General features: G+C 55.8%; 3 protein-coding genes across 6 annotated transcripts; 2 read left to right on the plus strand and 1 right to left on the minus strand.

Moving 5' to 3' along the window:
- Window positions 1–532: 532 nt before the first annotated feature.
- On the plus strand, window positions 533–8,413 carry P3H3 (prolyl 3-hydroxylase 3; the record flags this gene model as incomplete). The annotated part of the gene is made up of 14 exons (XM_023749983.1): window positions 533–706; window positions 1,046–1,244; window positions 1,328–1,459; window positions 1,947–2,083; window positions 2,516–2,605; window positions 2,838–2,890; window positions 3,024–3,091; window positions 3,214–3,338; window positions 5,789–5,890; window positions 6,155–6,305; window positions 6,538–6,655; window positions 6,730–6,805; window positions 7,584–7,724; window positions 7,851–8,413. Coding segments are annotated over 14 exons (1,740 nt in total), but the record flags the coding sequence as incomplete, so codon positions are not given.
- Window positions 8,414–9,322: 909 nt separating this feature from the next.
- On the plus strand, window positions 9,323–15,686 carry GNB3 (G protein subunit beta 3). 2 transcript variants are annotated; one of them, XM_023749980.1, is made up of 11 exons: window positions 9,323–9,580; window positions 9,804–9,896; window positions 10,154–10,192; window positions 11,367–11,473; window positions 11,556–11,619; window positions 11,748–11,910; window positions 12,015–12,081; window positions 12,164–12,365; window positions 13,898–14,114; window positions 14,960–15,085; window positions 15,538–15,686. In XM_023749980.1, exons 2-10 carry the CDS (start codon window positions 9,840–9,842, stop codon window positions 15,064–15,066), a joined length of 1,023 nt encoding a protein of 340 aa, XP_023605748.1. In that variant the 5' UTR covers window positions 9,323–9,580; window positions 9,804–9,839; the 3' UTR covers window positions 15,067–15,085; window positions 15,538–15,686. The 2 variants fall into 2 exon arrangements, with proteins under 2 accessions (XP_023605748.1, XP_014307114.1); XM_014451628.2 differs by having other exon boundaries at window positions 9,324–9,580; window positions 14,960–15,565.
- A 2,526-nt stretch (window positions 15,687–18,212) lies between these two features.
- Window positions 18,213–20,913, minus strand: CDCA3 (cell division cycle associated 3). 3 transcript variants are annotated; one of them, XM_014451629.2, is made up of 7 exons: window positions 20,770–20,913; window positions 20,239–20,475; window positions 19,861–20,036; window positions 19,509–19,638; window positions 18,928–19,221; window positions 18,689–18,792; window positions 18,213–18,564 (listed from the first exon to the last, which is right to left on the minus strand). In XM_014451629.2, exons 3-7 carry the CDS (start codon window positions 19,978–19,980, stop codon window positions 18,409–18,411), a joined length of 804 nt encoding a protein of 267 aa, XP_014307115.1. In that variant the 5' UTR covers window positions 19,981–20,036; window positions 20,239–20,475; window positions 20,770–20,913; the 3' UTR covers window positions 18,213–18,408. The 3 variants fall into 3 exon arrangements, with proteins under 3 accessions (XP_014307115.1, XP_023605752.1, XP_023605753.1); XM_023749984.1 differs by having other exon boundaries at window positions 20,239–20,777; XM_023749985.1 differs by lacking the exons at window positions 20,239–20,475; window positions 20,770–20,913 and having other exon boundaries at window positions 19,509–19,635; window positions 19,859–20,003.

Consider the following 20,913-nt stretch of genomic DNA (forward strand, 5'->3'; position numbering starts at 1 on the left):
AGCTTCGGGAAGGTCAGAGGGGAGGGGCCGGGCTGGGGCCGTGAGGACGGACGTCTGGGGGTGCGGAGAGTGTGTGGGGGTGTGGGGCGGGGGTGAGGGGGCGTGGACACTGCGCAGCTCCTGGACGGTAGCTGTAGTCTACGTGGCTCGGGGGAGAGGGGGCTGGTCGCATACTCACCTCAGGGTCCTAGAGCCCTGCGGGTTCTGCTGGTCCGTCGGGTCTCCGCCCCTCACCACTGCAGTAGCCATCGCTTCCACCTGGTCTCCCCATCGCTTCCACCTGGTCTCCCCACTGAGCCCTCTGCCCATGGCTCACCGGCTCCGAAGTGTTTGGTGCCCTTTCCTTAGCCGCAGGGCTCCTGAGAGGCCCAACATACGGGTGCCCCCGGGGCCTGGCGCCTGGGGTGGGCAGTTCTCACTGGCCAGTCTTCCAGAAGGCTGCGGGGGGGGGGGGGGGCAGCCCCAGGGGGTGTCTGGGGTGGGGGGCTGGTGAGAGGCAGAGGGCTGACACCCGCTCCTCGGGGCACTGACTCCTTCTTCCTCCCCCATTCAGCTGAAGAAGCTGGACCTGGCAGCCGCCGCAGCTCACACCTTCTTTGTAGCAAACCCCACGCACCTGCAGATGCGGGAGGACATGGCTAAGTACCGACGGATGTCTGGGGTTCGGCCGCAGAGCTTCCGGGACCTGGAGACGCCCCCACACTGGGTGAGACCCCCAGCAGGACCCCGGTCCCTCCCCCAGCCCTTGACTAACAGGACACACACGTCTCCCTGGACGGTGTCCCTGCGTGTCTTGGGCATCAGGAGATCTGAGTGCCGTTCTCAGTGACCTGGGATGGGGAGTCCTGATCTGGGGCTTGGTTTCTTCCCGAGAATCACTAAGGTCCCACGTTCTGACGCTCCAGTCCTGGGGCCAAGGCGGAGTGGGACCTGGAGGCCATGCCCCGAAGGAGAGCAACACCCGCCCCTTCTTTCTACCTCCCAATCTCATTTGGCACCCCCTCCCCCAGGGTCTCAGGTGACTGACCACTCCCCTCTCCAACAGGCAGCCTATGACTCAGGCCTAGAGCTCCTGGGGCGCCAGGAGGCAGGACTGGCACTGCCCAGGCTCGAGGAGGCCCTGCAGGAGAGTCTGGCTCAGGTGGAGAGCTGCCGCGCTGGCTGCGAGGGGCCTGAGGAGCATCAAAGAGAGGAAGAGGAGGAAGGAGCTGGGAGCCAGGGGGGTCTCTATGAGGCTATAGCCGGTAAGGAGCTGGGAGGATGGCGGGTTCACGGTGCCGGGAGGAGAAGCATGACGAGCTGAATCGCGTGTGCGTGTCCTCCGCAGGGCACTGGATTCGGGTCCTGCAGTGCCGGCAGCGCTGTGTGGAGGAAACAGCCACACGCCCTGGTCGAAGCTTCCCTGTCCCCGACTTCCTGCCCAGCCAGCTGAGGCGGCTGCATGAGGCCCATGCTCAGGGTCCGTTGGGGAGGGGAGCCCCGGGGTGATGGGTTGGAAACAGGTCAAGGGAAGGCTTGTCTTCGATGGTATCCTGAGCCCTGTCTCTGCATCCCTCCCATCTGTCTCCGGCTCTGTAGTTGGGCAGGGCTCCGTGGGGACCGTCACTTCTGGAGGACTCTAACTGGCTTTCTTTGGCGGCACGGTGGAAAGCTCAGGAGATGGGTCCCAGGGCTCCTCCTGCCCTTGCTGCTTCTCACCTTCCTTTATTCTCTCCTCTCTTCCTCCCCTTGCATTCTGCCCCTTCAGCTCAGGTAGGTTTGAGTTAAGCTTTGACAAGAAGCAGTGGAGGAGCATGTCTGCCGGTGGGGGGGGGAGGGGGGATGTGGGGGGCTCGCATTGGTTGGCATTGGATCACCTTTCTGTCCACCTGTCGTCGCTGCCTCTGCCCAGGGTCAGGGCCATCCTCGGTCTGTGTGCCCACCCCACCCTGTTGCTCTGTCTCCAGTGGGGAATCTGTCCCAGGCTATGGAAAATGCCCTGAGTGTCCTGCTCTTTTATCCGGAGGATGAGGCCGCCAAGGACGCTCTGAACCAGTACCAGAGCCAGCTGGGAGAGCCGAGACCCGGCCTGGGGCCAAGAGAGGTACCTCCCCGACCCCCACCCTTACCCTGTGAGGCCCTCAATCAAACATACCCGAGCAGTTACCTGGACTCTGCCCCCTTCTCCCATTCTGGCCCAAGCACTCTAGTCACCAGAGGCAACCCCAAATCCAGCACTGACTTGTCTCCACGCCCTGCTCCCCACTCAATTCCAAGTCCAAGTGCCAGCCCATCTCTCTTCCCTTAACCTCACCCCTGCCTGCCCCCACCCTATACGCAGACTTCTCCCCCAGTTTGAGTCCAGATGTCCTGAAGCGGCTGAGGGAGGAAAGCTGAGCGAGAGGCATGGTGAAGTGTTTATGGAGCAGGCAGGCTGTCCCCTGGGACCGGGGCTGCCCTGCCTTCACTTCCCTGCTCCACTGAACTTCTCCTTGCCCCCCCCCCAACCCCTGCTCCCTGTGTCCACCTGCCTCAGGACATCCAGCGCTTTGTCCTTCGGTCCCTGGGCGAGAAGAGGCAGCTCTACTATGCCATGGAGCACCTGGGGACCAGCTTCAAGGATCCTGTGAGTAACTCCACTTCTCTCCATCCACTTCCATGCATAAAGCTCTTAGAATAGCACCTGGCAGAGTGCTACCTAAGTTGTTGTTGTTGTTACAGAGTTTGGTCCAGCACCCAGGGCTTTCCCCATCCCCGCCCGCCCTCTGGAAGCAGAGCCTGATGTGGTAGTTCAGAGTCTAGTATCAGGGATCGGGGCTGGGCTTGGTGGGTGATGGCGCTTTTCTTGACTGTTCCAGGATCCCTGGACTCCAGCAGCTTTCATCCCCGAGACACTGAGAGAAAAGCTCAGGTAGGAGATGCTGGTGGTGGGAGGGGCCTGCCCTGAGCTGGAAGGTGACAGGAGGGGTCCTGCGAGGCTGGTTCTGGGTAAAATGGATCTGGACTGGTCTGTGCATCCACTGAGCATGTCTCTCACCCCTGAGAGAGGATCAAGAGCAGCGACCTTGGGACCATGAGCCTCCACAGCCGAAGCCCTTGACTGACTGGAAGGGTAAGTTCCTGGGAGAGCAGGAGGCAGAGTCCTGGAGGGTCTGGGGGCTGCCAGCTGAGGCTACTGCTGGGCCGGCTTTCAGGGGACCCTCAATCCCCTCTTCCTTATCCCTTCGCCTGCAGATGTCCTCCTTCTGGAGGGAGTAACCCTGACCCAGGATGCAAGACAGCTGAATGGGTCAGAGCGAGCGGTGCTGGACGGCCTGCTCACCCCAGCTGAGTGTGGGGTGCTGCTGCAGCTGGCCAAGGTAAGAAGACCTATGAAAGAAAACCAGGCCGGCGTGGCTCAGTGGTGGCTCAGGAGGTCACGGTTCAATTCCCAGTCAGGGCACATGCCCGGATTGTGGGCTCATTCCCTAGTGTGGGGTGTGCAGGAGGTAGCCGTTCAATGATTCTCTCATTGATGTTTCTATCTCTCTCTCCTTCTCCATTCCTTTTTGAAATCAATAAAAATATATTTTAAAAAAAGAAGACCCAGGGGTAGGTGGCACCGTTGGCTAGTGAGGGACCCCAGGCAGAGCTGCCTGCCCCCAGTTCTAACTTCTCTGATTCTCCAGCGGGGACTGGGCTTGCCACTGCCTCACTGCTGTGGACAAGTTCCTTTTCCTCTCAACTTAGAGGGCTTGGCGTGGACATTCTTTTCTTTTTTCCCTTACATTCTTCACAAATGGATTTTGCTAGAAGTTAATAGGAGAACAAAAGAAAATAAAGAATATAAAGGCATAGAAAATTGTGAATATATGGGTGAGGATTCCTCAGAGTTTCATTACTGGCTTGGCTGATGGCTCAGTGGACACACCGGCTTATTCTCCCATCCATTGAATTCCCTCCTAGTTTGGGTTGAATGATCCGTATTCACCAGGTTGAGCCTGCCCTTTTATGAAGCATCAGTCCTCATTCTAGGCTAGTGTTCCTTCAACACACACGCTTTGAGCACCTGCTGTGTACTCGAAGCTTCTAGGTTCCAGGGAGAGCTAGGTGGACACAGACTCTGCGTCCTGGAGCTCAGTGTAGAGAGAAGGAATTCGATGTAGAGACACACCTAGAGTGGTGGTAAGTTTGATCAAAGAAGTATGTACTCCTTCAAATAGAAGCACCAAAATGCAAGGTCAGGGAAAGCTTAGGGTGGAGGGCGGCATTTGAACTCAGTCTAAGGACGAGACCGAGAAAAGGAGGAGAGTCGGGCTTCGAGGGAGAAGGCCACGGTATTCTGGGAATTGCGGTGGAATATAGGGGCTCAGCACATAGGGCAGGCCCCACAATGACTGCCTGTGTGACGTTGGGCAATGTAGTTCAGCATCTCTGAGCCTAGCTTCCTCATCTATAAAGTGGGGTGAAATAGTACAGTGGTTTTGTCACAGAGTTGTTGTGAGCATTAAATGAGTTAGTACATGGTCAAGATCTCAGAAGACAGTGCTCAGTATTAGTAGCTGTCACCATTATCACCAGGCTGTATGTTATTCAGAGGTGTTCTAGGGGAGAGACGGCGAAGGGCCTTCTGTACCCTACCAAGGATGGTAGGACAGCTTATTCAAGTATTTAAGGAGGGATGACTTTCTTGTTCCTGTAGAACCTCCCAGTGCAGGGTCTGGAGTCACCACCATCCCAGAGGACTAGTAGATCCCTCTAGGGCCGTGTGGAGAAATGCAACGGGAGAGGACAGTAAGGGGGAGGCCCTGGGTGATGCCAGGATCAGACCTTCCTGTTGCTCGATCACACTAAACTCACTCTGGCCTCAGGCCCTTTGCACGTGCTATTTCTGCTGCCTGGAACACTTTTCTCTCAGTTACTCAAGTGGCTCCTTCATATAATTTGGTTTCAATTCAGATGTCACCTCATCAATTAGCTGTCTCCCAGCCCGTGGGCACTCTCAAAGTTGTAGCTCTATTTTTATTTTCTTCATAACATTTATCTGAATTATCCTGGTTTGTTTGTTATCTGGAAATACAAGCCCCATGAGAGCAGGGGCCTTTCCACGTGCACAATTGTGTCCCCAGTGCCTAGAACAGTGCCTGGCACATAGTAGATGCTCAGTACAAATTTGTGGAATGAGTAAGTGAATGAATGAATGAATGAATACAAGAATAGAAGGTTAGATGGCTTATTGGGTGATAAGGTGGTGATAAGGTGGTTTTTCGGAGATGTGGTTTATATATGGAATAATTAGGTAGTGGTATTTTAACTGAGTTTCACAATAGGTGTCGGGAAAGGACAGCCAAACACCCGGAGACCCCCCCCATGATGTGGGGGTTCACATCAAGGGTTCGCACGTTCTCTAAGAGCGATACCTCGCCTGGACCTGGCTGGACTATCAAGCTTCCTGCCGGAAGAAGTTCTGTTTCCAGAGGGACTCCTCTATCTTGGCTCATCAGGGAATGATCAAACCCTTCCTGCACCTCTTTCCCAGCTGTCCTTGCCCTCTCAGAGGCCCTTCTGTGCACAGGCCCTCAGCCAGTGGGATGCCAGATCTTTACCAGGGAGCAACGACACTGCTGAGAAGATAGTCTTTCTCTGGGGAAGGGCAGCAGCTCTGGAAAAGAAGCCACCAGAGATCTCTGGGAGCTTCCAGCCTCTTCCGGGGAGTGTGTGTGTGTGTAGGGGGGGTGCGCGTTGGAGAAAAGGTCTTGTAGTCCGTGGGCAGTGAGGTGGGCAAAAGTCTGGGGCTGGACAGTGACTCCACAGTCAACTCCCTATTTAGGATGCAGCTGAGGCTGGAGCCAGGTCTGGCTATCGGGGCCGCCGATCCCCTCACACCGCCCACGAACACTTCGAGGGGCTCACGGTGCTGAAGGCTGCACAGGTGAGCCAAGCGGTACCCATACCCTCGTCCGATGCTCAGGTCCGATGCATACAGGAGGCTGGCGCCAGGGCCTGGGCTTCTCCCGTGGAGGGGCTCTCCAGGACCGAGAGACCTTGAGTTCTCTGCCCAGGATCGAGGAGGGGTTGTCATGGAGCCCCTGGAAGGAGCAGCTGGGGGTGATGGACAGAGCTGGCCGCTGAGAGACTCCACACTCACCCTTCCACTGCCTCCCTCCTTTCTCATCCTTCCTCCCGCTGCCCACAGCTGGCCCGCGCTGGCGCTGTGAGCACTCAGGGTGCTAAGCTGCTCCTGGAAGTGAGCGAGCGTGTGCGGACCTTAACTCAGGCCTACTTCTCCCCGGAACGGCCCCTGCATCTCTCCTTCACTCACCTGGTGTGCCGTACTGCCATCAAAGGTAACCGCCGTACCCCACTGTTCCTCCCCGGCCTCCGGGCCTGTGGGGGCTGCATAGCCTCAGCACCCCCTAACTGTGTGGGTTCATCTTCACTCCTAAAAGACGGACTCCCCTGCCCACGTCTGGGCCTGGCCTCTCTGCTCAGCTGTGGCCCCCAAGCTTCAGGGTGGGAGTGGATCGAGGTGCATGGGCACAGGCACAGAGGCGCTCACCAGGCCCTCTTGCTTCCCAGGGGAGCAAGAGCAACGCATGGACCTGAGTCACCCCGTGCATGCCGACAACTGCGTTCTGGACCCTGACACGGGAGAGTGCTGGCGGGAGCCCCCAGCCTACACTTATCGAGACTACAGGTGGGCAGCCCCTCCTGGGGTCCGGCAGGTGCGCCTGGGGTGGGCTCTCACGGCCTCCTGTCTTCCTCCTCCAGTGGACTCCTCTACCTCAACGATGACTTCCAGGGCGGGGACCTGTTCTTCACAGAGCCCAACGCCCTCACTGTCAGGGTAAGGGGGGCGGGGGGAGGGCGGTGGTTTGGAACAGGGAGCACAGCTGTGGGCTCAGGATTCAAAACAGAAGGATCCCAGAAGCAAATGCAGGGAAATGGCTGGGGCCGCCTGAACCCTTCCTCTCCTGGCCTCCCAGCTCTTTCCACCACTTGTCTGTTCAGGAGCTCTCCTAGCAGAGGTTGGTTATTGCGCCCCCGTCCCCCCCAGGAGGTCACAGTGACCCCTGCAGACTTGCCGTCCATGTTTGCCTCACCTCCTAAAGAAGGGGGGTGAGCACAGGACCCCAAGTCCCTATTCCAGGTGGAAACTAGGGACTAGAAGTAGGTAGAAGGAGAGGGACAGTGATTTCTCTCACCTGTTGCTTTGTCTTCCTTCCTTCCCTGGTTACCACCACCAGCACCTACACTCCACGCCCTCCGTGGGGTGGAAGGGTGTTCCCAAGATCCTTATGCCTGGTCCTCCTCATGTCGCAGATTTCTTCACACCCAGTTCAAAGGGTTGGACAAGAGTATCAGGCCAGAGGGAGGGGACCAGCAGGAGGCACTGGATGGAGGCCCCTTCTCCCTTTGGCTCCAACTCTGTTAGCCTGTCTGGCCTTTGTGCTCCCCAAAGGGAGGCCAGTTTCCCATTGGCCGCAGGACAGTCCCTGAATTAAGGAGTGGGCGATGGGCAAGAGAGCTGATCTTTCCGTGCCCGTGCCCTGTCCTAACCTAGGAGTCAGGGCCACGTGCTCTGAGGGCCTGTCCCTGGAGCTGAACCTGCCCTCACCCCCCAGGCGCAGGTTCGTCCTCGCTGCGGACGCCTTGTGGCCTTCAGCTCTGGTGGGGAGAACCCCCACGGTGTGTGGGCCGTGACTCGGGGCCGGCGCTGCGCCCTGGCCCTGTGGCACACGTGGGCACCTGAGCACAGGGAGCAGGTGTGTGAAGCGTGGGCTGGTTCCTGGGTGAGGGGCAGGGGCTGACGGGACCGGGGAGGGTCCTTGGGGAGGGTCCTTGGGGAGGGTGGATGCAGGGATTGGGCCGACTCTCCTCCCGCCTCTCAGGAGTGGACAGAAGCCAAGGAGCTGCTTCAGGAGCCGGAGCAGGAGGAGGAGGAGGGGGACGAGGAGGAGGAAGAAACGCCCAGCAGAGACCCTTCTCCAGAACCCCCCGGCCGCAGGCCTCAGGGGGTCCAGGACAAGACTGGGAAGCCGCCTCGGGTCCGAGAGGAGCTGTGAGGGGCTGAGCTAGCTCCTCGGGGACGCGGCCACTTGACTCATGAAGGGCTGCCTCGGTGCCAGGACCCACACGAGGGCCCCTGTGACAGGACCAGCACAGCGAGCGCTCTGTCCCTGCACCCCCACCGTCTTGGGGATCACAAGGGCCATCCAGCCCTGGGCTCAGAGGACACTGCACACACCAGCCTAGAACTCGTCCGGTCTGAGGAGTCAGGCCTGGCCCCAGCTGATGGACCTGCAGCCCTAGGACAGACCGAGGACACGGTGCCTCCCTGGGAAGAAGTGGCCGGGGCAGGGCCTGACTGCTTCAGATGAGGAGGATGAGCGGGGAGAGTAAGCCCCGCCCTCCCCCAGCCTGTCAATAAAGAACGTGAAGACCCTCAGCCGGGGCCCATGTTCCTATCAGTTTCTGTGGTGGCTGGAGGTGGGAGCGGCCAGGGCTGGCCGGGGAGGAGACAGGTGTCTGCTGGAGGCGGGGCCACTCAGGCCTGTGATTTGTCAGGGAAATCTCAGCCACCTGCTGCCCTCACGCAAATACACCCAGACCCTGGACAGCTGCTCCGTGGGCCTCCAACTCTAAGACCTGTCTTCCCTCCGAGCTGGGCTGAGACTTAGGGCAGCTTGATCCCTGAGACTCCTGCATTCCCAGCCCAGCAGGACCTCGTGAGTCATGGGGGCAAGGAGTGGGCCCAACCCCGGACTGGAGCAGGGGGTGGGGCTGCCCTCCACTTGCAATCCTTGATGCACCCAGAGCAGGGCCAGGCCTGTCCACCCCTCTTTCTGAATCCCCTGGACCCTCCCCCTGCCCCCACCCCCCAGAATCACATCCTGGGGCAGCTGGTTGGGGTTTGTCTGGAAGAAGGATTATCCAGATCAGTCCCTTCTAAGCTCAGCTCTGGCCTGCACCCTCCCCACGTCACCAGAACCCTCTTCCCCCACTACCTGAGCTAAGAAACACAGTTTTGGGTATTGACAATGGGCCATCTCTGACCCTTGTATTCTGGCTCTGGGGCTGGGTGTCAGGTAGGTCCTGACAGCCAAGATCATCACCACTGGTGGGGCCAGGCCTGGGGTGGGGTGGGGGCTGCTGGAGCTGTGGTGGCTGCTGTTCCTTTGCACCCTCCCAAACGTCAACCTTTAATCCTCACAGCTTTGCTCTAATCCCATGGGGCCTAATGCTCTTCTCTCTGCCTGCAGAGAGACCCATCAGGGAAGCATCTCCTCCCCACTCCTCCCCCCAGAGCTGGTTGTGGGGGGCTGCTGCTCTATAGCCCACACTCCTGCTCCCCCCTTCCCCCAGGCTGGGCCCAAGTCTCTGGAAGCCACACACCTCCTCCTGTCCTCCTCCCACCCTGCCAGCTGACTTAATTTGCCTGACGTCTTGTTGGCCCTTCCCTGTCTGTGCCCACACCCCCCTCCCCAGAGTGGGGCCAGGCCAGGCCAGCTCTTCTGGCAGCAGAGCCGGGGCAGGTGACGGCTGGCGTTGCAGTTGAGGGAGTGAGGAGGTGCCTGGGAACCGGAGCTGGAAACCTGGGAGCGGTCCAGTCAGAGCCCAAGTAAGGGGGAGCCGGCGGCTCTGCCTCTGGGCCTGGGGCTGCGGGGAAGGCAGGCGGGGCTGGGCTGGCTGCACAGGACTCCAAACACGAGGGGCTCCAGGGGGAGGTGGTGTAGGCCACCTGTCAGTTCCCTATTTCTTGGAGTGGGCTCCAGCCCTCCTGAGAGTCTGGTGTGGGGAGCGAGGTAGAGGGATCCCCTATACTTACCGCATGTTCCCAGCAGGAGCCGGAGCCGGAGCTACCTCTCGACCTGTCAGCCATGGGGGAGATGGAGCAGCTGCGGCAGGAAGCGGAACAGCTCAAGAAGCAGATTGCAGTAACTCCAGCACCTTCCCACTGGGGACCCCAGAAAACGTGGAAATGGGGACATGAGGGAGTGTGGCCTGGGGGGAAGGAGGCTGGACTCACTCCTGAGTGACACCTTAGTGACCCCTGACCTGGCAGTCACCAGAGACTTTCTGGGTTTCATATTTGAGATGTCCCCCAACTGTAGATCCCCAAGCCTACCTGCCTCAGAGGCCCATGCACCCCCCCTCCCGCCCTCCCCCTGCCTAATGTCTGCTTTCCCCCCAGGATGCCAGGAAGGCCTGTGCTGACACCACTCTGGCAGAGGTGAGACTCCTGTCCCCGTGAGCAGGGCCTGAGGGGAGGAGAGGGGATGGGAGCTCCCTGGCCAGCCCAAGCTTTAGTACAACAAGTCCCTGGCGTGAGGAATAACACTAATTAGTTTAGTCAACAAACATTTAGTGAGGTCTGCTTTGGGCCGGGGGCCGTATTGGAGGCTAAGGACAAGATGCTGCCCTCCTGTCATCCAGAAAATAAAGGTGCTCACACTGCAGGGTGGTGAGGACGAAGGGAGGGACAGCACTTCGCAGGTCACACACCCTTACAGACTGCAGTTACTAGTGGTCTGATACTGTACTTCGTCAATTCTAAGACGCACAGTTTTCTATATTTTGACATTTTTGAAATCAAGATGCATCCAACACTAGATGACGCCTTACAATTAAAATTGGCAGCGTTTTTTTCTCTCTTAATGATACATGAAAGGAAGATGCTTCCTAGAGTTATTTGCATCTTAGAGAGGATTAAATATCTTTGTGAGTATTTACTGAACACTTACCCTGAGCCAGACACTGGGCTAAGCTGCTTCAATGCCTAATTTCATTTTCCTGACAACCCCACAAGGCAGGTGCTATAAACAGTTTATAGATGAGGGAACAGGCTCGGAGAGGTCAAGTAACTTGATCAAGATAATAAAGCAGGTAAATGGCGAGTCAAGTCTATTGGCCCTAAAGCCTCAGACTAAGTCTAGAAGCTGGATAGACTTAAGGGGCGTAGGACAACACATTTCAGGAGCTGCAGTTCAAGGTCATGGTGATACCTGGATACCCAGGTAAAGAGTTGGCTATGCTACCATGGTGTGTGCAGGCAGGCTCCTAGCGGTTTGGAAATGTGTACGTATCTTCCTAAGTACGTGTTCTGTGACTTCACATTTTGAAATTGGTCAAGGTGGGAGAATTACAGGATAGAAATCACCCTCCCTCCTCCCCTGGCCCTCCCCACCCCACACTGGAGAGGGATTTGTTAAACACTTAACGACGTGCCACTAATTGTCTCTCATCAACCTCTAAGCCTCTCCAGAGCGGGGACTGATTTCTCTAAGGCTGGGGGCCTGACCCAGAGCCTGGCACAGAGCAGAAACCTGTACAGATCGGTGGCTGTGACACTGACATCTGGTCACCTACCCTGCTCACCCTGATTTCTTACGTCCCCTTTTCTGCAGCTTGCGTCTGGCCTAGAAGTCGTGGGACGAGTCCAGATGCGGACGAGACGGACGCTCAGGGGACACCTGGCCAAGATTTATGCCATGCACTGGGCCACGGACTCCAAGTGAGACTTGAGAGGTGCCGGAGGGGAGGGGAGGGGAGGCAGGAAGGACAGGCGTGGGTGACACGGAGTGCCCTCTCCCCAGGTTGCTAGTAAGTGCCTCGCAAGATGGGAAGCTGATCGTGTGGGACACCTACACCACCAATAAGGTACCAGCCCTGCCTCCCGCCCTCCATCACTCCGTCCTTTCTTGGGGACACTCTGCCTACCCTCCTCTGCTCTCTCCACCTGGGAGCTCAGCCCAGGTCCTGCCCCTGCTCCCCTTGCCGTCCTGCAGGTACACGCCATCCCTCTGCGCTCCTCCTGGGTCATGACCTGTGCCTACGCCCCCTCAGGGAACTTTGTGGCATGTGGGGGGCTGGACAACATGTGTTCCATCTACAGCCTCAAGTCCCGTGAGGGCAATGTCAAGGTCAGCCGGGAGCTCTCTGGTCACACAGGTGAGAGGCCCTCTCTTCCGTCCCCCCCTGAGGGATCCAGGGAAGTCCCCGCTGGCTGGCGGGCCGTGGCTCTGCAGCCAGGGCACTGTCCTCACCTCCCCCAGGTTATCTCTCCTGCTGCCGCTTTCTGGACGACAACAACATTGTGACCAGCTCAGGGGACACCACGTGGTGAGGCCTGACACTGGGTGCTGGGCTGGGAGTCAGCTCCGGCCTGGCCTTTCTCGCTGACAGCCTCCCCTCCTCCCTGCAGTACTCTGTGGGATATTGAGACCGGGCAGCAGAAGACTGTGTTTGTGGGACACACAGGGGACTGCATGAGCCTGGCTGTGTCTCCCGACTTCAAACTCTTCATTTCGGGGGCCTGCGATGCCAGCGCCAAGCTCTGGGACGTGCGGGAGGGGACTTGCCGGCAGACGTTCACGGGCCATGAGTCGGACATCAACGCTATCTGTGTGAGCCCCCTCTGTGCTCCACCTCCTGGGACCACCTCACCACCCCAACACGCATCCTTCACCCCCTGCCAGAGCTCCCCACCCCCGTCTTTTCAACTTTCCACTTTAACATAACCTCCCCTCACAGAGAAGTTGTAACAAAAAGAGCTCCCACCCAGCCTTCACCCACATTCACTGTTGACAGTTTATCGCATTGGTTTTGTCCTTCTCTGTAGAGGACGGGATGGAGGAATGGATGGGTAAATGATTGACAGCTAGCTAGACACACACATCCATCCCAATGGAGATATACATTTTGTGGGGTTTTTTGTTTTTGTTGTTAATCCTCACACAAGGATATTTTTCCATTGATCTTTTTAGAGCAGTGGTTCTCAACCTTCTGGCCCTTTAAATACAGTTCCTCATGTTGTGACCCAACCATAAAATTATTTTCGTTGCTACTTCATAACTGTAATGTTGCTATTGTTATGAATCGTAATGTAAATATCTGATGTGCAGGATGGTCTTAGGCGACCCCTGTGAAAAGGTCATTTGACCACCAAAGGGGTCGCGACCCACAGGTTGAGAACCAGTTTTAGAGAGAGTGGGAGAGGGAAAGACAGCAATATCTATGTGAGAGAAACACATCGATTGGTTGCCTCCTGCACGAGCCCTGACCAGGGCCCGGTCCAGGGAGGAACCTACAACTAAGGTACGTGCCCTTGACTGGAATCGAACCCGGGACCCTTGGTCTGCAGGCCGACGCTCTATCCACTGAGCCAAACCGGCTAGGGCTTTTCCTGGATTTTTTTAGAGTAAGTTGCAGACATCATACCTCTTTACCCCTTAAATACTTCAGTGTGTATTTCCTAAACACAAGGCCGTTCTCTTACACAGCCACAGTATAGTTCTTAAAATCAGGACATTTAACATTAATGTAGATACAATAATATGGTCTACAGCCTATATTCACATCTCACCGAGTATTCAATATCCCTAACAGCAGTGGGGGTTTTTTCCTGCCAGGAACACGTGTTGCATTTTCTTGCCACATCTTAGTTTCCTTTAAACTGGAACTGTTTTTCTACCTTTGTCTTGTGTGACATTGACATTTTAAAAGAGTACAGTACAAACCAGTTTTCTGTAGACTTCCCCTCTGTGTGGGCTGACCTGACATTTCCTCCTGATGAGATTCGGGTTATGCATTTGTACTTGGCCCTGCGCCTACACTCTGATCCACTGAGTGTGGCGGGAAGGGTCAGAGACAACCTCCCCCTCTAGCCCTGGGAGCCTGGGCAGGCTGCGGGCGCTCGCTCAGCCTCACGGAATAATGCCCGTCTGTTATGAGGAGCCAGGGAAGGGTGTGGGGGAGCCACCAGCGCATGAAGAGCGATGCCGTGGCCTTTCTCACCGAAGGCCAGGGAGGGGCAGCCAGGGAGGCTGAGGCAAGCAGCTTGCCTGGGAGCCACCAGGGCAGGAGCCAGGGAGAAGGCAGGAGAGGCGGCGGTGCCCGGGTCTGAGTCCTGACCCCCTTGCCCCCTGTGTGCCCTCAGTTCTTCCCCAGTGGAGAGGCCATCTGCACAGGCTCAGACGACGCCTCCTGCCGCCTGTTTGACCTGCGGGCAGACCAGGAGCTGACGGTCTACTCCCACGAGAGCATCATCTGCGGCATCACATCCGTGGCCTTCTCCCTCAGTGGCCGCCTGCTCTTCGCAGGCTATGACGACTTCAACTGCAATGTCTGGGACTCCATGAAGGGCGAGCGTGTGGGTAAGGGTCCCCCTACTGCCCTCCCGCAGCTCCCCTTGTGGGAACTTACTGCTGCGAACTTACTGCTGCTCCCTGATCATTAGATAACTCTGGGTGTCCCTTTGGTTCCCAATGTAGGGTCATCTTCTCTGGAAGAAAAGTTGCTCCGAGGGCCTTCCCTACCACCCAGGGACCGAGCCGCTCCCTCCAACGCAGCTCCTTCAGGCTGTGCCCAGACCTGAGGACATGAATGTCCAGTCAGGTCTGGGATTCAGGGGGCTTCATTGCAGGGAAAGGCAGCCTCGGGGAACCATGCGATGAGCAGATCGAGCTCCAGAGTGATCTGAGGGCCCTGACCCCCCAGCGAGGGGCTCATGGGACCAGCCTGGTCTGCAGTTGAGTCAGTTTGGCTTCTTCTCTTGGGAGAGGTCAGGTGCTCAATGAAAATAACACTGGCCAGAAAGTCAGGGTCTGAACCCTAATTCTGTGGCTTATTTTCCGAGTGCCCTTGGGCAAGTCCCTTCTCTCTGGGCCTCAGTCTCTTGGTTTGGAAACAAAGAAACAGCACAAAAGGGTTCCTTCCCACGTTTTCCAGTGCCCATCAGATGCCCCTTTCTTTTCTCACAGCACACGGACACTGCCTGCCGACCCTTTGCCATCCCTCTCCGCCCCTCCCCTGCCCTAAGTTCTTGGCAGAGATTGGCCTCAAGAGAAGCAGCACTGCTTAGGGCTAATCCTCTTTGGGTCTTCTCCTCTCCACCAGGGGGCTGGAGTCGGAGCCCAGCCTACCTAACCTGGGATTCCTGTGCCTGCACACACACTCCCTGCCACATCAGCACGTGCTGACTCCTCTCCCTTTTCCTCAGGCGTCCTCTCTGGCCACGACAACAGGGTCAGCTGCCTGGGGGTCACAGCTGATGGGATGGCGGTGGCCACAGGCTCCTGGGACAGCTTCCTCAAAATCTGGAACTGAGAAGGCTGGAGGAGGGGAGGTAAAAGGCCATGAAGACACTCAGCTGCCCCTTCCCCTGCCCAGTTTCTTTAAGGCTTTCTCTTCTATACCCCAGCTGCCACTCCCACAAGCTTTCTCCTTTGAGGCCCGTGGGGAACACAGGGTGTGCCTCTGGGAGACAGCATCAGGGCTGGGCAGAGAACCGCCCCTTCTCCCATGGCCTCCCCTCTCTGTGGTCCTGATAGTTTCTCCCTTAATGAGTAAGGACAACGGACCCCTCCCCAGCCCTTGGCAGCCCAGCAGGTTTCAGCATAGGCTCCAGGCCCTAGGATTCCTCCTCCAGAGCTACTACCTTTGTCCAGGGTAAAGACCTGGGTGGCCAGGGTGCTCGGCCCCGTGACTATGGCTCTGGCACCACCAAGGTCCTGGCTCCCTTCTCCTTCATGTTTTCCCCTTTTTCTACCTTCTTTTTTTTTTCTCCCCTCTCCAAAGTACCTGCAATAAAGTATAGCAGTTGGTATATCTGTGATGTTTGGTTTCCACCCTACTTCTGTTCCAAAAAGATTCAGTTCCCACTTAAGTAATGAAGTGTTACAGGTACAAGTGAGAAAGATTGGGTACCAGACAGCACGTGGGCAGAAAGTAGGGTAGAGGCAGAAGCCCCAGGTTCGTGGGGAAGGCCGGAGATGGATTAGGAGAGAAGGTATTCACCAGGTGGCTTGGGAGTGCGTGCACAGCAGTTCACCGTAGCCTGCCTGTGGTGCGTACATGTGTGTTTGTATAGGAGGATTATGTTGAGAAGGAATCCTATATAATAAAATCCTAATATGCAAATCGCCCAAACAGCGGAATGACAGGTCGCTATGATGCACACTGACCACCAGGGGGCTTGGGGGCAGCTCCTGCGTTGAGCGTCTGCCCTCCCCACCCCACAGAGGGAGGTGATCGGGGGCCAGTGGACAGCGCTAGGCCACCAGCCAAGGTGGGTGGGGGTGGGGGGGGCAATTGCCCAGCCCGCCATTCACCCCACAGATCGGCCCTGATCACCAGCCAGGCCTAGGGATCCTACCCTATATATTGGGAACAGTCTCTTAGATTTAAAAATTAAAACCTGGCAAGGCTACTCTAACACTGAAAAAACAGGATGATGCAGCAATGACATGCATGGACTCTGGCTTGCACATTGTGTGGTCAGTCCTGAGTCTGACACTCTAACTGTGTGACAAAGCCAAATACTTAACTTCTCTCTGCTTCAGTTTTTCCACCCATAAGATGGGGTTATGTACTACTTTTTATAATCAGGGCAAAGAAATGTAGCTGCCCATACAACAGCAAGATGCCTTTCACCTGTATAAAAAGTAAGATGCCTTTCACCTGTATGAAAAGTATGGTCACTGGTGCATGCAGCGTCCACGATTGCGAGAGGGATGTCCGACTGCCAGTTGGACATCCCCCGAGGGCACAGGCCAGGCTGAGGGACACACAAATTTCCTGCACCAGGCCTCTAGTCAGGTTATAAAAGGCCTTGAATGTAAGGCTAGTCTAGACTTTATCCTAAGGCCAATGGGAAACCATTGAAGAGCTTTGAGCAGAGTAATAATGTGATCAGCTATGCTTCTCAGAAAGATAAACCAAGCAGCAGTGCAGGTTGATGAAATGGAAGGAGAGACAGGAGGGAATAAAGGGAACAGTAGGAGCCAGGTGGCAAGAAATTGTAAGAGCAATAGGACAGAGGGCACAAGAAAAGGGATGGGAAAATGATTCAAGATACAGAATCACCAGGATTTAGTGACCAAGTGCTTGGATATGAGATATTAAGAGGGAAGGATTCAAAATGATGGCCAAGCCCTGGCTGGTGTGGCTCAGTTGGTTGGAGCATAGTCCCGTACACCAAAAGGTGGCGGGTATGAGGAGGCTGGAGGAGGGGAGGTAAAAGGCCATGAAGACACTCAGCTGTCCTTTCCCCTGCCCAATTCCCCTGCACATACCCAGGTTGCTGGTTTGATCCCTGGTCCTGATGGGGAACATGCTGTCAGGCATGTGCAAGAGGCAACTGATTGATGTTTTTTGCTCTTTCTCTCCCTTCCTCTCTAAAATCAATTAAAAAAAATTTTTTTTAATGTTTTAAAAAGCCAGGCCATGCGGCTCAGTAGTTGAACATAGAGCTATGAACCAGGTCATGGTCCAATTCCCTGTCAGGGCATATGCCTGGATTGCATTCGATCCCCAGTAGGGGGCATGCAGGAGGCAGCCAATCAATGAATCTCTCATCATTGATGTTTTTATCTCTCTCTCTCTCTCTACCTACCTCTCTGAAATCAATAAAAATGTTTGTGTTTTGCCGAAACCGGTTTGGCTCAGTGGATAGAGCGTCGGCCTGCGGACTGAAGGGTCCTGGGTTCGATTCCGGTCAGGGGCATGTACCTGGGTTGCGGGCACATCCCCAGTGGGAGATGTGCAGGAGGCGGCTGATCGATGTTTCTCTCTCATCGATGTTTCTAACTCTCTGTCTCTCTCCCTTCCTCTCTGTAAAAAATCAATAAAATATATTTAAAAAAAAAAAATGTTTGTGTTTTTTAAAAAATATATTTTCATTGATTTCAGAGAGGAAGGGAGAGGGAGAGAGAGATAGAAACATCAATGATGAAAGAGAATCATTGATTGGCTGCCCCCAGCACGCCTCATACTGGGGACCAAGCCTACAACCTGGGCATGTGCCCCTGGCCGGAATCGAACCCGGGACCCTTCAGTCCGCAGGCCGACGCTCTACCCACTGAGCCAAACCAGCCAGGGCAATAAAAATATGTTAATTAAAAAAAAAAAAGAAGAGGGGAAAAGAAATAGCTTTTTGGGGAAAGATCACAAATTCAATTTTAGAAAAACTGACTTTGGACTGCCTATGGGGCAGATGGATATGGTCAGGGTTAGACAGAGAGACTTGGAAGTAACCGGAATACAGGTAAGTAGTAGCTAATCCCTAGAAATAAAGAGCGAGAGGAAAGAGCCAAGGACAGAGTTCTGGTGAACACCAGAATTTAAGGGAGGTGCATTGAGGAGATTTGGAGGTACCAGTGCAGGGGCACTGAGGCCAGGGAACACAAGCTCCCCAGGCTGCCTTTCTACATGAAGACGACCAGTGCAAGGTTTAAGTATAACAGTTAACAACATCACTTAAAATCACTTCCTTTAATATACAAGAAACACATAATACACAAAGAAAGCCCAAGAACGCTATCAGTTCCTGAGCTGGTAGTTTAGGGGGAGTCGAAGAAAATGAGTCTTTCCAGTCTCCCAGGGAAAGAAGGGGCGGGAGGACTCGGAATATCACTAGACCCTGGTGAACCCAGGGGGGCCACCCAGGGCCTAGTTCTCTACCAAGGCAAAGTGCTGGTTTTCCTTGTCGTGGTCTTGACCTTGCTCCCACGCTTGGCCTCCGGTTCTCAGAAGTCGTCCAGTTCCCAGAATGGCCCCTTCCTTTAGTTCCCTAACATTTTCACTCAGGGGAGAAGGCCGCTTACCCTACAAAAGGCAGGATGCAAGTTGGGGGAGGGAGGGAGGTTGTTCAGGAGAGGGAAGACAGGGGGAAAGGGCCTCCCACCTCCATGCGGGACTTCCTAGGAACAGCCTCCCCCTCCCCCTTTACCTGTCGTAGTGTCCGAGTCCCAGGGGAGTTGTCATCCTGCAGGATGGTGAGGGGAGATCTCCCTAGTGCCTTGCCCCTTGGTTTCCGTCTATTTCGCTTAGAACCTAGGTGGGTAAAGAGTTAAAGAAAGGAGCCAAAATTAGGGGCTTACCGTTTATTCCTCCTAAACTATCTGTAGACATTATCCCAAGACATCATTCCAATTTCTCTCCCTTATAGCTTGCCCTTAGATTCTGTACCTGAAGGTCTAGGCGTCTCAGGGTCTCTCATGGGCTTGTCTGAGCCGTGGCTGGTCCTAAGCGTTTCTGAGGGCTGTCCTGTTTCTTCCTCGGAAAACACCTGCTTGGAGGGGAGCTCAGTCTGGCTCCCATGAGGCATCTGGTCCTCCAGGGAACACTGGGTGCCCAGAGGCAAGTCCAAGTTGGAAGATGAAGGTACCTCTAGGGGCAGAACAGGCTCTGGGGGCAGATTTGATTTGGGGGCTTCTGTCTCAAATTCTTCACTCAGCTCTTTCACCAGCGGGGTTGTGAGCTCTAGAGGAGAGACGTGAGTGAGATAGTGACTCCCTGATACAAATTGTTCAGCAAAGAGGAAAAAAATACAGAAGCCTTAGGATTCATGCCCTGGTGGGTGAGGAATTGAGAAGAGGGAAATCAAGGTGAGAGGGAGCAAAATGTTGAGAAAAGAGTGAGATGGGTTCACAGCAGGAGGATAGAGGCTCCTTTAAGGAGCCCTGAGAGGATGGCTTCACAGACCCCCATCCCCCACCCAATGATGCTAGCTGACAACCTCATCAGAATTCCCTGGGCCCAACACTGACCTCCGCTGCTGGTCTTCATAGGTGTCCGTGCAATGCCAAGGGTTGGAGAGCGGGGATCCGAGTCCTGGGCCTGATTAGCATCCTCCAGGTGCTCCCCCGCTGCTAGGTTTGGCTGTGGAGAGCTCTCCACCTGTCAAGACCAAAGGCCATTAAAGTATGGGCCCTGACTCTTCTTCCCTCCCAGCTCTCCAGCCTCAGGCCAATGTTTCAGGCAGGAATTGCCAAGCCAAGGCCTTCCGACATTCAGGGGAATGTAGAGGTGGGGAGTGGGGGGTTCTCTTAAAATCAGATTAGGCAGAGGCCCAAGAATTCGTACAGTTTCTCTTCCTGCCCCTCCCGCGGCCCAGAGTACCTGGATGGGAGTGCGCAGGATGCCGGCACTAGGTGAACGCGGGTCAGCCACTCGAGCCAGAAGCTTGTTGTGCGGCGGAGGCCGCGCCGGAGTGACTGGAACGCTCTTGGCTGAGCCCATCTCAATCCGGAGGAGGAGGGTGGGGCAGGGCCCGGCCCGGGGCGAGGAGGGTATGCCTGTGAGAAGTGACTCCGGTTTCAGCCCTCACCGCGACCATGTTCGACCTCGGACTCCACACCACCCGATCTTCCCAGATCCCAGCTAAGGAACCTCCTGGCCGCTGGGCCAGAGGCCTCTGTGGGGACGGTGCAGCTGACAAGGCGGCTCATTCCGGGCCTGCGGGGCCCTCTTACTTACTCATTTATTTAAATCACTTACCGGACCCCAACTCCACTTCGGTGCACGGCAGCTGAAGCCTCAACTCCCGAAGCTGAGTTTCAAACCTCCCGCCACGCCCCCTGCCGCGACCCTATTGGCTGAGCGGACACAGGCTCCGATAGGTCCGCTATGGGAGATCCGCCTACAGGGAGGGAAGCCATTGGGCTGAGAGGACGTCTATCATGGGAACCACCGGGTCGATGGGCAGCGGCTGGGTTCACCCAGGTGTGACGCCTCCTGGATAAAAGGGGAATTTTGTGCCTATTAGGCTGCAGTTGTCCATCGTGAAACTTTAAGGAGTGCCAGTCTTCGCTTTTGAGACCTTCAGCTTCAAAAACCAAATTATTTTATTTAAAAAAAATAGAAAAAAAGAATTATTATGCTATTATGTACAGATTCAGGCGGAGACAGAGATATGAAGGTTTTTTTGAGGCGAGAGAAATAGTGATCCGTAGAGGTTGACGGCGTCATCAATCACTGGCCTCTAGCCCTCTCACACTCCGCCTCATTAGGTGGGCCCTTCCCAAATACCAAGTCTCCAGGAGAGTCTCAGGTTGATTTACACAACCGCCAGTTTCTTCTCTTCAGCAGGAGGCACGCGAAGGGACTGTGGGGGGTCCCGGAGTGCGAGCAGCGACAACTCTGGGGCCCCCCTCGCTGCTCGGCCCTGGAAGA

Source organism: Myotis lucifugus, unplaced genomic scaffold, assembly GCF_000147115.1.
Source record: "Myotis lucifugus unplaced genomic scaffold, Myoluc2.0 scaffold_10, whole genome shotgun sequence".
Classification (NCBI taxonomy): domain Eukaryota; kingdom Metazoa; phylum Chordata; class Mammalia; order Chiroptera; family Vespertilionidae; genus Myotis; species Myotis lucifugus.

Excerpts from the sequence above, each read along its gene's own strand:
- GNB3 (XM_023749980.1), top strand. The coding sequence starts at position 9,840 with ATGGGGGAGATGGAGCAGCTGCGGCAGGAAGCGGAACAGCTCAAGAAG. Across the intron at positions 11,474-11,555 it reads CACTGGGCCACGGACTCCAA|GTTGCTAGTAAGTGCCTCGC; the intron begins GTGAGACTTGAG and ends CCCTCTCCCCAG. Across the intron at positions 11,620-11,747 it reads ACACCTACACCACCAATAAG|GTACACGCCATCCCTCTGCG; the intron begins GTACCAGCCCTG and ends GCCGTCCTGCAG.
- CDCA3 (XM_014451629.2), bottom strand. The coding sequence starts at position 19,980 with ATGGGCTCAGCCAAGAGCGTTCCAGTCACTCCGGCGCGGCCTCCGCCG. Across the intron at positions 19,639-19,860 it reads TCCTGCGCACTCCCATCCAG|GTGGAGAGCTCTCCACAGCC; the intron begins GTACTCTGGGCC and ends TGGTCTTGACAG. Across the intron at positions 18,793-18,927 it reads TGAGACGCCTAGACCTTCAG|GTTCTAAGCGAAATAGACGG; the intron begins GTACAGAATCTA and ends TTACCCACCTAG.